Here is an 18,593-nt window from a genome sequence, read left to right on the forward strand (position 1 = left end):
ATCAAATGAAATGTTCACAAAATGCTTTGTAAATCTTAAAGCACTATTTAAATGCAAGCTATTAATCTTATGGTTTTAAAATTTTGATTTAACCAGTCCTTGACTGAAATCCTCCTGTGATATCTCATCATGGCATCATTCTAACTTCCACAAGACCATAACAATGAAGCTCAAGTTAATACATTCTCCCAAGCCAGAAAAGCTTTTAGTAGGGCCTAGTGATGGACTGTGGTTCTTTACTCTGAACACTAGCCTAGCCAACTTTAGCCAGGGCCATCACCAGATTGGCCAGAGTAATGATGATCTACTCAAGGTACTGAGGGTAATTATTTATAAATTGTGAAGGAAGTGCTCATGTTTACAAAATCATAGGACTGGAAATATTTGAAGCACGGTGTGTCCCAAGTTCAAAAATATATTAATGCTTTTGGATTACCCTGGAGAAAGCATTACAAAATAGAGCAACAAAATATTTCCTGAAACAAACTGACAATTCATTCCATTCATAGGCATTAGAGTTATCCTTCTTTAAAGGAACCAGCTACTGAATCCTACTGTAAAGGGCAGAACTTCTGTAAAGTCCAATTCTAATTTTTCTGTTTAGTGGATTAGGAGATTTGTCCATAAGATTTTCTTTGAGTAGAACACATCTACCCTTATGGTAACACAATGGGTTTTCCTTTTGCAATTAAACCAGAATTATTACTAATTGTAAATTTTTCCTTAAAAATATATTTATTAAGGGAACATACTGCAAAATGAAAAATGTCAATTTTGTGAGTTAGGAATAAGGGGAAGCCCCAAAATGGCCAATACTGATGAAAACTCGCTTATTTACTGAATGTGATCATTCAGTCCAATCTTTTCATCTTACAAATAATCAAGATCTAGGAAAAGTCAAATTACTTGTCTGACGTCTCAAAAGTAGCAAAAGATTTAACCCTGATTCTTTGATTTCATAGCCAGTATTCATTCCAAGGATCCTTAACTCTTAAAGGATCTGTAGATAGATTTTAATGAATCTGTGAACTTGGAATGTTTTTTTTTTTTATCTTTATTTTTACTATCTCTAAGTGACAGCATTTTTTTCCAATTAAGAATGTAGGCAAGAAACATGATTCTGATAAGGAGGCATTGATTTCAGTATATTGTCAAAGGAGTTCATTAAACAACAAACAAACAAAAGTTGAGCACAGCTGCATAATCCTGTATTGCATTGACAATGTTTCATCTCATTTATTGAGTCTGAACCCTTTTCACATTTTCCTAAACCTCTTATCAACACTGTTTATTGTCTTTAGTGCTTTGGGATCACATTTGCATTGGGCACTTACTCCAATCTGCCCACAGAGCCAGGTCTGGAAACTTTCTATTTCTCATACTTTGAAATGCCCCCTTCAGACTGCATAAAAAGATACAGCATCAGCTGTGAGAAAGAGGAGGCCAGAGAATTAACAGCCCAAGGTGTTTTCTTAGACACTTACTACTGACATTTGAGCCCTGATTTTAGCATGGCCGAGCCTTTTAGAGGGAATGGAGTTACGAGTTGTGTCAAACTCTATATTTAGGAAGAACAACTGTAAGCAATGACAGGAATTCTCTTTTAACACTTTACTTCCAAACAGAGTTCTACTCCAGGCTGGAGTGACTCTCAGTGCCGGCTGGGACACAGAGCACTTGAGTTATTTCAGCCACATGAAGAGAACCAGAAACAAGATCACAGCTTACTGAAGACAGTATCTTCTTCCCAGCCTCCAGGAAGCATTGTATTCGCTCACCTGACTGCTTGGATTTTTTTTCCCCTTTATGCACTAAATAAATAAATAAACCAGGTAAGCTAAAGGAGTTGGCTGTGGAAATTGGGCTTTCTTCTAGGACGAATTCCTTCATAAATGACTTTGAAGTGGTTACTCCTTTCACAGCTCTGTCTGCTCGTTGGCAGGGAACAGGGGCAGCTGATTTGTGAGTTGATTGTACATTGCAATGGCTTTTAGGCATTTTTTTTTTTTAAGTTTGTTTGGCTCCAAAGGGATGCTTAGCTGAAAGCTTTTCTCCTAGTGAAGAGTGAACAAACAAACAAACAACAACCAAAAAAAAAAAAAAAAAAAAAAGCCAAAGTATTGGAATGAAATAAGTGTGACCTGAAAATATGCTGTAAATTTGGGATGAATTAAAGTTGACAAACTGCTGCAAACAGATTTGGGTCTCATTTCTAAGAGGCTATGATGCTTAATCAGAAGCGTGGTGGTTTGCGAAAATTTATAATATTGCTTTTGTTTGACTACAATGCAAAGTAGTGGCTATGTGTTATTATATCTTTTCAAATTCAGAAGTGTTTTAAATGTTTTGCATAGTCTTCTGAATGCTAGCCTCTATTTAAGTGGTACAGTTCCTGTTCAATCTATCCATGACCCTGTTGTTGTAACAGTGTGCATCTATATACAGTATGGGTAAGAGGGTAGCATTTATTGACTGTTCTTTTTGTTGATGTTGTTGGCACCAAATTATGAAACATGGAGAGGATAAGGATATTTCTCCCCTTCTGTCAGCGTATTTGAGGCAAATTGAATAAGAAGTCAGTTACTCCAGACAGCTGCACATCTTTCTACACCCTTCTCAGGAATTATGTTTAACTGCCAGGCAGAAGATAATTCCCTATGGGTTTTAGATTTGTCTCTATACTTGACCTTTTAATAAAAAATTTCTCCAAACCGTGCCTTATTTCTTTATAAGTCCTTCCAATGTAATTAACAACTATTCACCTGATTGATATTATTTTGCTAGGATGTAAAACAAGTTTGCTTTAAAAGGAGAATGTTAAATGCCTGAAATACAGGGCTTGCATTATTTCCAGTTTATATGACTAAGCATAAAATCCATGAAAGGTTAATGTTAATGTGTGGAGTAGCCAATAGACAGACTTCATCTTTTCATCCTAAACTGGGAAGAATATCCAGCTCAGTAAGATGTTTCTGAAAATCAAAATCAATAGATGACTTTTTGGTTATATAGCTTCCAGATTTTAGCAGAATACTAAAAGCAAAAGGGACATTATGCTTGAACTAAAGAGCTTTATAAGACCTTGGGATGTGGTATGAGTAAATCTGTTTGTGGTATAGTTTTGATAAAAGGTTTGAAAATGTGTTAGAAAGATGAAGCAGCATTCAGTACAATAATGGAGGTGAACTGAGGGACAGGGAAACAGCCAGGAAATATTGTCTATTTTTACTCATTGGTCTGCTTTTGCCCTGATTTCTCTGGAAGTAAATGAGGACAGCAGGAACAGCCGCCTAAGAGATTTATATAAATGTGTCATTCGTATACCTTCTCTTAGGAGCTAAGGTTGGAATCTGACCAACTTTTTGTAGACATTCAAAATAGCTTAAGGTATGTGTCAGAGAGATTTGTATGTATATCTGAACTGTATTGCAGGTTTGACCCCCAACTATAATCCATCTATAATGCTCAGAGATATACAGGAAAACATGGGAAAACACTAGTGGAGCAAAAGACTTAGGAGATGCTTATTACAGATCAAAATAAGGTGTTAGTTCAGATAATACAATGAAAAAACTTAGTAAAAACAATTTCATGGTTCTCCATGAAGTGAACTTTTTCACTTTTTAAGCAGTTAGTATAGGATTAAAAGCAGGATTAGGGATCATCTAGTACAATTACATTCCCTCATATTATAGATGTAAAAATTGGGGATCAGGGAATTAAAGTAACTCACCCAAAGCTGAACTGTAATTTAAATCCAGGTCCTCTGATGCAAAATCCAGCAGCCTATCCTTTCTTAACATGCTTATCCTCATTTAAAAATAAATTCATTGTATAACTGTCCATGTCTATCTGTCTATCCATGTGTTTATGTTTCTCTGTATTTTTGTATGTATGTATGTATGTATCTATCATCTGTCCTCTCTTTTCTGTGTGTCTGTGATTGTCTGCATACATTTCTTTGTCTCTGGATTTGGCTCTGTCTGTCTGTCTGAGGGAGAGAGCCCTCCTTTCTGGTGCAGATCTGTGAGTTCGTTTCTGCAAGGAACTTCTTGTATGGAAACATCTTCTCCAGATGCAGCTTGTCCATAACTATGTCTGTTATAGAGTGATTAAATGACTTGCTCCTGCTCATACAGCTAGCATGCCAGAGTTAGGACTAGGACTTAGGGATTTTTCCATCTCATAAGCAATCCTTGTAGTCTGAGAAACAATATAGCAAAATTTGGACAGGGTCATTACCAGCTTGAGTTGGGATAGAGTGCCGCATCTAGAGTCGGGAAAACATCTTCCTGAATTCAAATCTGGCCTCAGAGACTTACTAGCTGTGAGACTCTGGGCAAGTCACTTACCCCTCTTTGCCTCAGTTTCCTCATCTGAAAAAATCTTTTCCAAGAAAACCCCAATGGGTTCACAAAGATTCTGACATGTGTGAAAATGACTAAACAGCAACAAAGCACCAACATGGCCATAGAGGAATGAAACTTTTATACACAACCACTTGTACGGTGATCATCTATTACCATGCTCTATCGTAATATTATTTGAGACTTAAACATTCACCTTTAGTAACAGAATAATAATAACAGACAGATCTGTATATTATTTTAATGGCTTACAAAGCACTTTACAAATATTATTTCATTTGGTCTTCACAACAACCCTGAAAAGTAGGTGCTATTATTATTTCCACTTTACAGAATAAGGAAATTGAGGCAGGCAGAGATTAAATTACATGGTCACCTAACCAATAAGTATAAAAGATGAGATTTGAACTTCAATTCTAGCACTCTATCCATTTTGCCACTTAACTGCCTCTAATATACGGTTAATGTTCTTAGATTAGAAATAATATTTTAAATGTGCTTTTGGAGTATAGTCTTTTAAAATTTGTTTAATTTCTAATTAATCAACTAGAAAGACAGAATACATTTTTCTGAATACATTTAAGATCCATTAGGGGATTGTGGATTTGTAGAACTTTAAATAGCTATTGAGGATAGATGTATTAAACATCACAGTACTATAGTTTTCCTCTGAGAATTCCATTGTGTCCTAGATCCAATGATCAACACCATTAAAAATGTACGTTCCTCTTAGTTCCTACTATCTTCCCCACCAACTCTAGAAATTATTTTGTATGTGCTTTGCATATATACATATACACACTAATATATGTATGTATAAATAAATGTATATATGGCTATATATCTCTTCTATATAGATTATATATACATGTTTCTCTCTATACACACACACACACACACACACACACACACACACACATATATATATATATATATATATATATATATATATATATATATACACTCATACACACATATATATATTTGTATTTACTTATATATGAACTCCTTGGAACCAGTGGAAATTTTATTTTACCTTTGTATTAGAGTCTGCTGCTTGGTTAATCCTAGGCACTTAACCAGTACTTGTTGATGTAAATTCACAAGAAAAACAAAAAAGGTGGCATTCTCAAACTATATACAATACAGCAAACATATCTGCAAATCTCCTGTTTCATTATTACTTTTAAAATTTGGAAATGGGCTAAAAGAAAAAAAGAATCAAAATATCAAAAAGATATTATCCAAAGGTGCATAAAGGAAGTTTGTATCTAGATAACACCAAGGCAATGATTCACCTGTTTTGTCTTCATAACATCAGCCATCTGCAGGTCTGATGGCAAAAATGATTAGCAGCATTTCCTCTTTTGATTGTTTTGTTTCATGTAGACACATGACAACATAAACATGTTTCACAAATCCCTTTCTCCTATACATTATCTTCTATAATGTTCACAAGTACCAATATTTATGTTGAAATTTTATTCTGTTTTTAGCTACAGACAAGACAGGAAAAAATCACTTTGTATTTGTTTTTATAATCACTTTGATGGTTATTAAGATAGTGTGAACTTTGATTGTTGTTAGGCAGTAAGTCACTCTAAAGTTGATGCTGTACAGGGTCCTGTCACTGAAATTTTGCAGTGAAATGTTGACCTGCAGAAAATGTTAACACATGAACTCCCTCTGAAGTAGAATAGCAACTATATTTAGTTACTGACTACTGGTTTAGCATCTTATTAGCAAGAATAATTATTTAAAATTAGAATCTACCAGATCATATCATTAGTAATACGTATATATGAGACCCCATTATAACTATTTCCCCTTTCCACTCAACTGAATTTGTCTTATTCCTTTGAAATACATTTTGGAATCTTTGTAATTGTATCACTTAGGTTTTCCTCCTGTATTGCTCCCTTCCCGTCCCTTCAACCTTTTAAATAAAGATTTTAAAAGAAAAAAAATAGAAAATATTCAATTAAACTTAATATATTTTAAAAAACCATCCAAACTTTATGTGTAATGTCCTGCATCTATTGACTTTCTATTTCCTGTCCTTCTCATCTCTGCAACAGACCAGGGTAAGATTTTTTTTGCCTCATTCTTTATAATATTGTGAAATTTATTTTTAAACTGTTTTGTGATTCTTTCCATTCCACAATGTTGCAGTCATTGCACATAGTGCTTTTCTGGATCCATTTTCCATCAATTTATGCAGATTTTTCCATGCTTCTCTGTATTCTTAATGTTCATTTATTTTTTTTCCCTTTCTGCAGTGTAATGTTCTATTATATTCATGTGCAACAGTTGTTGAGCCATTACCTAACCAGTGGGAATCTACTTTGTTTCCATTTCTTGTTCAGAACAACAAATGCCTCTATTATACTCTTATGATATAGGATAGACTCTCAGGAGATTTGTGGGACTGCTAACAGATTTCGCTTTCATTTTATTTGCAAGATTTGAAAAAAAAATAACCTGGAGTACAGTTCTTTTGGCCAATGAGGGTACGGCTAATTCCCCAGGCAGTCATCTTTTCTTCTAAGAAAAGTATATATTCAGTTCTCTCTTCCCATTGATCAACTAGTATTCAGATCCTCTTGCAATCATGAGCCATCACTGAAGCTGGAAATGGCTATTGTGCTCAGAGAAAGAAACATATAAGCAGAAGAGGCAGCTAAGAATACAATTTGGGTTCTTACTCTACTGTTCAATGTGTGACTACCATTATTACTTCTAGGTAAAGGTATGGAAGAAAAATCTCCCCATATTCTTCCTTTTTGAATTCCAAAGGGAAGCTAGAAGATCCTTGGGGGATACAGAAGGAGAATAAGAGAGATAGAGGCAAATTATCTTCTCCTCTTAAACCTTTGGAATGGATTACTTTTCCTGGAACATTCACCAATTGGGTTTGACTCTTTGTGCTATGGCTCTCTCTATACATAAATTAAATTCAGGAAACCTTTGTGAATCTACCATTATTAGCAAGGATACAAAGAAGGTTCTAGGGATACAAAATGACAGTATAAGCCACTTCTGTCTATATAATCTTGGTCAAGTCAATTCACCCTGGGTCTGAGATTCTTTATCTGTAAAATGGGGGAGATTGGGCTAGATGGCCTCTGATATCCCTTACAGCTTGAAATTTATAACACTCTTATGATCCTATAATGTCAACAAGTATTTCTTAACAACCTATTCTGTGCAAGAAACTGAAGATACACAGAGAAAATTACAAACAAACCCTGTCCTCAAAGTACTTACAGTCTAAGGAGTCAGGGATAAAACATGCACACAGATTGCTTGAATATAAATTAGAATATGATCAGTATAATAAGGAATATTATAAAGAGAACTGTCTCTGAAATAAGAAAATGTATACATGTCTATGTACAAAACTAAGCTCTGCACTTTACTAACTGTATGACTTTGGGTGAGTCACCTCAATTTTCCCTACAAATGAGGGAATTGGACTAGGTAACCTGCAAAACTCTTAGACAGCTCTAAATCCTTAGTATGTAGGAAAAGTTTATTAGAGAACAAGAAAGACTTAGAGAAGGAGGGAGCTGGAGTATTGGAGAAGATGTCCTTTAGAAAGTAGCGCCCGAGCTGGGATTTCTTTAAAGGAGGATTTCAACCAGTGGAGATACTGAAATTATTTCATTTGGTTTCATAGTAACCCTTTGATAGAATTGGGGATATAATTTTTAACCTCATTTTACAGATGAGGAAACAGAGAGTCTGAAACTAAATGATTTTCCCAAAATGATGCAGTTATTTATTAATTTTTTAAGAAAAGGAATTTACTCAATTAATAGAGCAAGTACAATAGTTACAAAGCATTTTATTCCAAAACGTGCAGCATGGTTTATCACAAATATACCCATAGTTTATATGGGGAGAGTTAACATAGACAAAGTTATTTCTATTCATTCAGTTATCTCCAACTCTCTGTGATCCTATGGACCATAGCATACTGGACCTTTCTCTCTTCCATAATCTCCCAAAGTCTGTGCAAACTCATGTTTGTTGTTTCCATGATATTATCTATCCATATTATCCTCTGCTATTCCATTTTCTTTTTTGACTTCAATCTTTCCTAATGCCAGGATCTTTTCCACTACAATAGCATTAAGGCACACATGAAGAGAACATATACACAAACAATTCACAACTCTTTATGAGCAGAGCCTTCATGCCCTTTTCTTTTCCAGAGAAGCTCATGAATTTTGCTGCTTGGTATGGTATCAATGATGCTCCAATGATGTTCAACTGGACTGGCTCTTGCAGGGCATGGCATTTCTGCTGGATGGGCAGCTCTCCTTATAGGGGACACTGGATGGCCAAGCTGGTGTTTGTGCCAAATAGGTCACTTGGCTGATAAACTAGCTTCTCACTAGGCTTGGCTGCTACTTAACTGAACAGGCAGTCACTCAGTCACTCAGCTACTGGGCTTTTCTCAGGGGATGTACTGGACAGGTCAATCTTCTGTGTGGCCTTGGTTCATTTTTTTGGTAGATAGATGCTATCTTCATCCCTTCCAAACTTTAACTTGGCTGGGTATTTTTGATGCTCTTTCCAGTTGAAGTGTTACAGTATTTTTTCTAGCAAGGGGTCTTAAGACTAAAATTGGCAGAAGTATTTTCTTAGAAAGTTGACTTTGAGGTTTGTCACCTTCGAGCAAGAAATGAGAGAGAGATAGCCTCTCCTGTTTGATATTCCTTCCTGGTTCAAAGGGAGCTTCCTTTGAGTGATCTATCTTTATTTATTTTCAATTAACAAACATTTTTTTTCTTCCCTTTCTCTGTCCACCCCTTCCCCAAATTACAAAATTATTAAGTAGACTCTAAATCTCTCTTATTGCAAACCTGGTTCTCTTTCCAAACATACTGTGGACTAGCATGGAGAAAGTCCAGTACTAAGAAAGAACTTTCCAGATCTCAGAGATTTAAAGAAATGATGTAACATTAATTAAACTGAAATGCTACAAGGTATAGTAAGAAAGATATTGGACTTGCAGACAGGAAACCTGAATTTGGCAATTTGAAATTTGGCAATAACTAGCTGTGTGACTTCAGGCAAGTCATGTAAACTCTCAGCCTTACATTATTTGCAAAATGGTGATTATCATACTCACACTTCTTACATTAAAGAATTATGAAGGTAATTATTTTAAGAACTTTGAATGATATACAAATATGAGATTAATACTATATCCTTTAAGTTAGTATTTTCTTGTTAAAAGGAGAGAAATAATGCTTGTTAAAATCCAGAAGAAATCAACCAAAATTTGATGAAGATCTCAGTTTCTTCAACTATAAAATTAACTAGACAATCACTAGAGTGTCTTCTGGCACTGAAATCCATGCATTTCTAAGTATTATATGTGAGATACTGTGGTAAGTACTGTGGTAAACACTAAGAAACAAGACATAGTGTCATTCCACACAGAGGGGTCAATCCAGTAGATAAAATGACATGCAAAATTAAAGAACATACAATTATTTTCTTAAGTGGGCAAATCACTTAATCTTCATGATCTCAGATTCTTCATCTATAAAATTAGGGGATTGGATTAGATGGCCTCTGAGTTTCTTTCCAATTCTATATCTTCAGTCATGTCTGACTTTTTTGTGATTTTATTTGGGGTTTTCTTGGCAAAGAGTGGTTTGTCATTTTCTTTTCCAACTCACTTTACAGATGAGGAAACTGAAGCACACAAGGTTAAGTGACTTGCACAGGATCACACAACTATTAAGTGACTGAGACCATACTTGAATTCAGGTCCTCCTGGTTCCAGGGCTGGCACTGGATCCATAGCACCACCTAGCTGCCCATTAAGATTTTATTATTCAAATAAATATTTAATAGTTACCTACTGTGTGCAAGACAATATGGTAGACATTGAGGACCAGAAATAAAATGGAATCTCCCAAAAGCTCACAATCTAATGGGGGTGAATGGGTAAAGCACATAAAGTTAAAACTAATAACAGAGCAACCTAAGCACCAATGGGATGATTTAGATAACAAGTATTAGAGAAGTTCAGAGGAGTGTTTCTCATCACCTTCCTCATTCACCAAGTCCAGCTTTAAGTGGAAAGCTTGCTACAGAGATAGATAAAAATGGAGGGTCACCGCCTACAATGGTTTTTCTTTGCTCTCCTTATATGGGTAGGATGGGGCAAGGAGATGATAGTTTCTGATTGTCTCTCATTAACATTAGGTGCAAGGGAGATCATTTCTTCCTATGAATCATTTATAAGGAAAGCTCAAGTGTTCCCTCTCCTTTAGGTATTTGAAAAGGGAATAGCTAAGTAACTTTGAAAACTGAGACTGAAAGGATATATGACCAGTGAAAGGTATGACTGTCCAGTAGAATCATGAGTTAACTTCTAGTTTATCAAGGTGGAGAATCTGAATGCTTCAGGCTCTAACATTTTCTTACTTGTTTTTCAGGGATAAGACTTCTTGAATATGTCGAAACAGCCAGCTTCCAATGTTAGGGCCATTCAGGTAAGCGATAATATTTACATTTTAGTAACAACTATGGCATCTCTATCTTATTTGCTTGATAAAGTGTATATTTTTGTTGTTCTTGATTTGTTCACTGCAGTCATACTGGTTGATCATTAACTCAAGAAGAGAAGGAAGTTCTCTTGCGGTTATATGCACAAGTGAAGTATAAGAAGCTGTTTTTATTTAATTCTTCTAAATAAGAAAACAAAAAAAGAATGAATTTATAAATGAGAATTAAAATACTTTCTTTCTCTAAATGCTGATTAGAAAAAGTCTTCCAGGTAAAAGGGAATGTTCATTGTTTCCAGTTTCCATTCATTGATCTGACTAGAAGTATTGCTTTCTTGAAGAAACATGTTCTTGGGGCTTGTATCCTATGATAATTTCCTGTCTCATCTTTTTAAGCTTTTCTTCCTTTACATCCTCCCAAATTTAGTCTCCATTTGGCCAGACTGACTTAGCTTATTCCCAAAAGAAGGAGATGCATTTTGAAATGAAGTAAAAGAAAACTTTTTAATATTACATGAACAATCATCAATTTGATTTGTTAATTCTCTTAAGGAGTCTGAGGAATCTTCAACTTTACTTTTCTTCTATTAGACTTACAGCCAAGCAACATCCTGACTCCAGTTTTGCTCCTTATCAGTATCTGCTGATAAAAATGGAGACAATCACTTTCCCTGTAGGGAATAGCTCTAATTTTTCTTCTAGACTGCTTTCAACACAATAATGCGCTAAAAAGTTCCATTTTAATTTTAGATCTGACACTTTTATCAATGTCAGAAATAGAGTGGGAAGCCATGGATGCTCTTGAGTGATATAGGTATGGTGATGTTGCCATGGAGTTATTGAGCTGTGGAGAAATCCTATCACAGGGTGTGATAGGAACTGTGAGGGAATGCACAGCACTTTATCAATCATGACTAATGCATATCCTTGAATTAATGAAGCTCTTAATTAATGGAGCAAGATGTCCAGCATGTCCTGGATATACTATGGTAAACAAAAGGCCTAGGATGGGCCTCACTCATTGGCAAAAATGTCATTTTGCATAGCCTTTTTGTGCAAGTAGATGAGCTTCTATCTCATGGAGTAGGACATATCCTAATTTCTTGTGTACTCAGCTGCAATGACTTGAGTCCTAGGCCTAAGTATTTAATCATTCTCTCTTCTTAGTTCATTGACTGATATTTATTTCATGTGTCTTTATGTAGTGGATAGAATGCTAGATTTGTAATAAGGAAGACCAGAATTTAAATTCTACCTCTGATACTTACAAGGACAGTAAGGGCATTAAATTAAGCAGGATGATATAGTGCCCCAAGTCCTATATTTCCTTGCAGTCTAAAGGATTTAGGCTTATTTTTAGCTTTTAATGCTTATTGGTTGTGTGATCATGAACCAGTTCTGGGATCACACTAAGCCTCAGTCTCATCTATAAGATGAGGGTAATAACACAATCTAACTTACATGGGCTTTGTGAAACTCAACAACTTATGTATGTAAAGTGTGTTATGAATTTCAAAGATCTTTACATAAAGCTATCATTCTCTAATGACATCCCGTAAGTCATGCTATCTTATAGCACTGACAATGTACTAAAATGAATTTTGTTGTTGCTCTATAATATGTCATATATTCATGGTCATTTTGGGAGGATGTTTTTTTCTCTCCTTTGACCTACCTAATCTATTTTCTTAATTTTTTAGGAAGAAAAACCAGCTTCCTGATTTTCCTTGATTCATGCTCTTCCTTAATTTTTCATTTAAAATGTTCCAGCATTAGCCCTAATAACTTTATATATGTAGAGATATGTCAGTATCCAGTTTTAAAAGAAAATATTAAACAATCTTACTAAGATTTATTCTGCTAAAAACAAATAACCAACTAACTGAAAAAACAAACAAAAAGCCCCCTATACTACCAACAATTCCTTTTCTTGAATGGGATATGACTTCCTACACTAAACTCTATCTTCTCTAAGTGGATTGATTTAATACGCTTTCAAAAAGGAAGAGATTTATTCTTTTTTCTCTTAGGAGTAGGATTTACTGCTATTTGAAATCTCTTAGCATCATAGATGCTTTGGTGAAAATAATTTCAGAGAATATATAACCTAAAACTCAACTTTGTACAAAATGGGGTTCACAGAGGTTATGTTAGTCTTGCAAAGTCACACATGTTAGATTTCAGAAGTAGAATCTTAATTCAGAACCTGTGCTGCAGCCACTTTTTTTTTTTTTTTTTTTTGCTGTACCATATCTTTGAGTAGCTGGTGTTATTTGAGGGGTGCTAAAATATCATATCAAATTAAAATAACTAGCAATATCTAGTGCCTTAAAGTTTGCAAAGCACATTTCATTTGATTTTGTCAGCAATCCTGAAAGGTAGATGTAATCGTTATCCTCATTATTTGATAAGATAATGAGATGAGGAAACTGAGGCTGAGAAGTAAATTACATGAAAGTAAATTACATGACTTGCTTATGATCAGATAGTAAGTCTCATAGGTGAGATTTGAATACAAGTCTTCCTGACTCCAAGTCCAATGCTCTATCCACTATCTTATCTTGCTGAATAAAGTAATTTAATGAAAAAAATTGCAAAGGAAAGGAAAATTTTAAAAAAGACTTAATAATCATAAGGACTGAAAATTTCATATTAGTGTATATCAATACCCAGAATATGCTTCAATTTTGAGATCCTGTGAATTAGTGTCAAAGATGGAACTTTTTCATTAAGGAATATTTTGGTTGAGGGTAATTTTCTCCATTCGTTCTACATTTTTTCTTTTCTGTTACCATGTCATCTATTTTATCTGGATCAAGTCAATTTGACTTATCCATACTGAACCATGTGGCCAGATGTTAGAGGAACAGGATAACTGCACTCTTCTTGGGTAGATTCAATAGAGCTAAAAGTCATCACAGTAATTTCCAACATGGTTTTGTTTTCTTTCCAAATGGTTTCATCCACTCAGTGAGCTTATTTGGTAAAAAACAAAAACAAAACAAAACAAAAAACAAACAAACAAAACCAGAGCTCATTGGTTCTCTGCCCACCTCTAGAGTAGATGATCCATGGTCTACAACTACTCACCACATCAATTTTCATCAGGGAAAAGCATTGAGTTCCACAACAAAATCCTAGGCCATTCAGGAGAAGCACAGATCAAAAGGATTTCAGTTGATGGTCACCCAGATTGGAAGACTTTTGTTCTGTTAAAATTTTTGGTTGAACTGTGCTATTCCCTAGTGTAAGATGTCTTAAGTACAGGCTCTTTGAGTGTTGACATGAAAGTAGAGGAAGTCAAGAAGACATTTAGGTGTACTGAATCTGATATCTACAATTAAAGAATTTGACATGACAGGTTGTGATGAAAGCTAGAACCTCTGTGACATCTAATCCTATCAACAATCTGCATAGTAACAGTTCCCTAATGAGACTAAATGACATACAGTTCATTGGCACTTCCTGCTTTTTGCTTTTCAGAAAGTGCTTCCTATTTTGGAAATCATAATGATCATTTCCATTTTTTTTAAGCTCAATATTTTAAAAATCCCCTCCAAAGCTGAATTGAGAATGGCTTCTTTATTCTGGATGAAGTAACAATCACAATACCTGTTGGATATTCCGAAATTCAACTTATGAGCTTCTTTAGAGTAACTCTAAGGCTCTTTTCAAGTTGAACATTCTAGTCATATAACATTCCTCACTCTGGGTTTAAAGGGCAAGGATTAAAAAATGACTCAGGATAAGTTAAAGGAAAAAATAATATATTAGGTGTCAATGCAGATATGTACTACTCTGTTACTTGGAGGATACTTCTCATGTTATATAAAGTATAATGGATTCAGAGAACTTCTATTAATATTATACCCTTTATCATCAGAATCTTTGACAAGAAAGGAAACAAAAAATGATTGATTTTGTCTCAAAGAGAGGGAAAAAGAAGCATAGGTTGATTAATTCTAAGTCCCAGAGAGAATTCATGAATTGCAAGCAGAAAAATCCAGGTCCTTTGAATCTCAGTTTAATTCTTCATTGACTAAATCATTGTTGTTAAGATAAAACAAAGACTCTTCTCCTCCTCCTTTGAAGGGCTAGAATTTTTATTTTGTTATATCTTCTTTTTCTTTTTTTAATAGCATTTTATTTTCCCAAATACATGCAAAGATAATTGTCAATAATTACCTTTGCAAAACATTGTGTTACAAAATTTTCACTCTTCTTCTCTTCCTTTCACTTCCCCAAGACAGCAAGAAATCCAATATAGGTTAAACATGAAGCACTGAAAATTAAAAAAAAAAAAGAAAAAGAAAAAGAAAAAAAAAAAAGAAGAAGTCCTTAGTCACCAACTTGTGGTCTTATGAAATTGAGAAAAACTTTCCATTGGTACCTTTACAAAGTACCCAGGGTTCTTTTAAAGTATCCAGACCCAAACTGGGCAAAATTTTTCTCCCCTTTTTAGCATTTTTTTTCCCTTTCTTGATCTCCCAAGGTTTTCATGGACCCACTGGGAAGAAAATCAAATTATTCATACTAAGATTTTAGCAATTTAAAGACTTATAGCTCCCAGGAATAGATATATTTAACAACTTCTTTAAAAAAAAAGTCACAGAAAGGGCAATCTTTGATACAAAATAATACTTAATATCCATACTTGTAAAATAAAGGTTTTTTAAAATAGGGCTTCATAGTCTATTTTATTTAATCCTTGTATTAACTCCCTCTCTTTCTCTCCCCCCACTCTTTTCTTCCCCTTCTCTCCCTCCCTTCCTTCCTTCCTCCCTCCCTCCCTTCCTTCCTACCTCCCTTCCTTCCTCCCTCCCTTCCTTCCTTAATCTCTCTCCCTCCTTTCTTCCTCCCTCCTTTCCTCCCTCCCTCCCTTCCTTCTTTCCTTCATTTTAATTCTTTAGTGTATATTCCTAAACATATATATATATATATATTTATTTTTAACTTATAAGAACTTATTAAGAAAATATCTCACTTTTAAACAACTCACTAAGAAAACTCATATTTTTTTTCAGAAACTCTTTGAAGGAAGCTCCCATTGTCTTAGCAATAAATTACAATAAATTGCAAAACATCAGCTTGTTAATGAAGTTATAGAATGAACCTGGCAAGGGAAGAGAATAACTTGGAGAGATAGACTATTACACTTCAAAATGAGCCCAGTCCAAAAGTTCATTGATCACAGCTACAGTTAGCAAAAGTTATATGGGAGGAATATAATCCTGACAAGGGTTTCTAGAAGGGGGAGGAAGATCTTTGAAAACTAGAAAAATGCCAGTGGAAAATAATCTAAAAAACAAATATACAATGGGAGAAACCTTGAAAATGGCAAATGCTGGCAAGCTCCTGGAGAAAGGAGGTGAAAAGGAGAAAAATGGGGAGGGAATAATGTGAGAGTGAGAAAAAGGTGATTCATAGCAAACAATGGCAAATAAGAACCAACAGTATAGAAAAGCAACTGCCACAAAAGAGTTGGAAAGAGAGCTTATTCCATTGAATTTAATGAGGGTTATGATTATGTAGAGGAATAGTGTTTTGGGGATCTTCAGTACTCAAAAGATGGGGCCAAATAGGAGGCAATGTAGAGAGCAATAGCAATAATTAAGAGAGTGGAGGAATTGGCTTACAAGGACTTCATTTTTACTCCTGTCCATCTGTTGAGATCGATTGTAGGATCAGTTTCACATCAGATAGGGCTCCTATCAGGGAACTCAACCCATTTCTGGCAGAGGACAAACCGAGAGATCTAATTGATCTTTTCTTCCCTCAACTTCTAAAATGTAACTAGCAATGCCTAGCTTGGAAAAGTGATGAGCAATGCCAGCTGAGGCAGGGGAGTCTTTTGAAATGACTGGCAGATGTAACTACAGAAGAATAAAAGAAAAAAGGAAGGATAATGAGAATTTGCATTAAGAAAAGAAAAATATCAGAGGCTGATTTTCTTTGTGTTTGTTCAGAACTGTTCTTGTAATAATGAATCTACATGGCTTCAGAGAGTTCCCTGACCAATTTTATAACTATTTCTATTCTATTTGCTGAATTTATTTATTTATTTTTGTTTGGGGATGTTTTTGTTTTTTTTTTTTCGTTTGGAAATTAGTTAGTTATTCTGTACAGCCCTTTGAAAGAAGTAAAATACATTGTGTCCAACTATAGATGGAAAAATGAAGTCACCAAGAGAATTTTATTTGCTTTCAGTCACAGCAAATTAATGGATATATGCATACACATATATTTATATCTCTTTACAAATACATTTATATAAACAGCATTAATAAAATATATTTCAGAAAAGAGGGCACTAATAGTAGGGCTAGTGTCAGAGAGACTTGGGGAGAAAGTGGTGCTTGATCTGGGTCCTGAAGAAAGATGGCAGTGAGAAGGATGTGTTTCCAGAGGAAAAGCCAGTACAAATGCATGAAGATGGGATAAGGAGTGTTCTGTAATGGACAGAGAACACTTTGGCTGGGTTGCAAAATGTGGGAGGGAGAATAATATGCAACAAGTCTGAAGTCAAGTTTTAAAGGGGCCATTATAGGAAATAGCCTGAAGTGATGAGAGACTTGAAGCAGGAAGACCAATTAGGTTAAGTTCAATTGTTTTTCAATCATAGTTGATTCTTTGTGATCACATTTGGGATTTTTCTTGGTAAAGATATGGGAATAGTTTGCCATTTCCTTCTCCAGCTAATTTTACAGATGAAGAAAATGAAGCAATCGGAGTTATATCTGTAATCAGGATCACACAGCTAGTATCTGAGGTGTCCTTTGAGCATACCCTTTATGATTCTAGGACCAGTGCTCTAATCCACTATATCACTTAGCTGCCATAGATGGGTCTATAAATGTGTAAGCCAAAAACCGTACCTATGATTTGGTAATTAAGAGATCAATTTACACCTTTAAAAAAACCACTAGCAAATGGATGTTTAATTCTATCCTATGCTATGTTCTTTACTTACTTCATTTAGGTCCAACTCTTTGTGATCTCATTTGGAATATACTTTATTTTTCCAAATACATGCAAACATAATTTTCAACATTCATCTTTGCAAAACCTTGTGTTGCATTTTTTTTCTCCTTTCTTCCCCCATCACGTTTCTCCAGACAGAGCAACAATCCAATAAAAATTAAATATATGCAAGTCTAACTCTTTTAAACATATTTCTATATTCATCATGTGTACAAGAAAAATCTGTTCAAAGGAGAAAAATGAGACAGGAAAAAAACACAAGCAAACAAATAACAACAAAAAAGATGAAAATAGGATGCTTTGATCCACTTTCAGTCTCCACAGTTTTCTCTCTTTGAATGTGGATGGCTCTTTCCATCACAAGTATGTTGGAATTGCCTTGCACTACCTCATTCAACTGATAATTTTTTGAGGCCAGTTTCATTGAATTATAGTCCCCAAATCAAATTACAAGGGGCTGAGGACTGCATAAGAGGAGAGAAAATGGAAGAAGTGAGTAAATAGTTAATTTTTTTTTTTTCTGGGAACTTGATTGATAAAGTGAGCAGGGATATGAGATAATAGTTTGAGGGGATGGTTATCTGAAAATTCAAGGCTTATAACTACTTTACTGCATAAACATGTTATCTAAATAGCTGAATTTCAAAAATTTTAATTCAGTGCCTGTGACCATTCAGAATTCTCTAGATCATATTTGTGTTAAAAAATATTCTGA

General features: G+C 34.7%; 1 protein-coding gene across 1 annotated transcript in view; it reads left to right on the top strand.

Moving 5' to 3' along the window:
- Positions 1 to 1,618: 1,618 nt before the first annotated feature.
- Positions 1,619 to 18,593, top strand: part of SMPX (small muscle protein X-linked) — an 80,888-nt gene continuing 63,913 nt past the window's right edge. Inside the window, exons 1-2 of the mRNA XM_074300933.1 lie at positions 1,619 to 1,832; positions 10,829 to 10,885. Of these exons, the coding sequence (XP_074157034.1) occupies positions 10,847 to 10,885 (39 nt within the window). The 5' untranslated portion in view covers positions 1,619 to 1,832; positions 10,829 to 10,846. The remainder of the gene's footprint in view (positions 1,833 to 10,828; positions 10,886 to 18,593) is intronic.

Source organism: Sminthopsis crassicaudata, chromosome 3 (genome assembly GCF_048593235.1).
Source record: "Sminthopsis crassicaudata isolate SCR6 chromosome 3, ASM4859323v1, whole genome shotgun sequence".
NCBI lineage: Eukaryota > Metazoa > Chordata > Mammalia > Dasyuromorphia > Dasyuridae > Sminthopsis > Sminthopsis crassicaudata.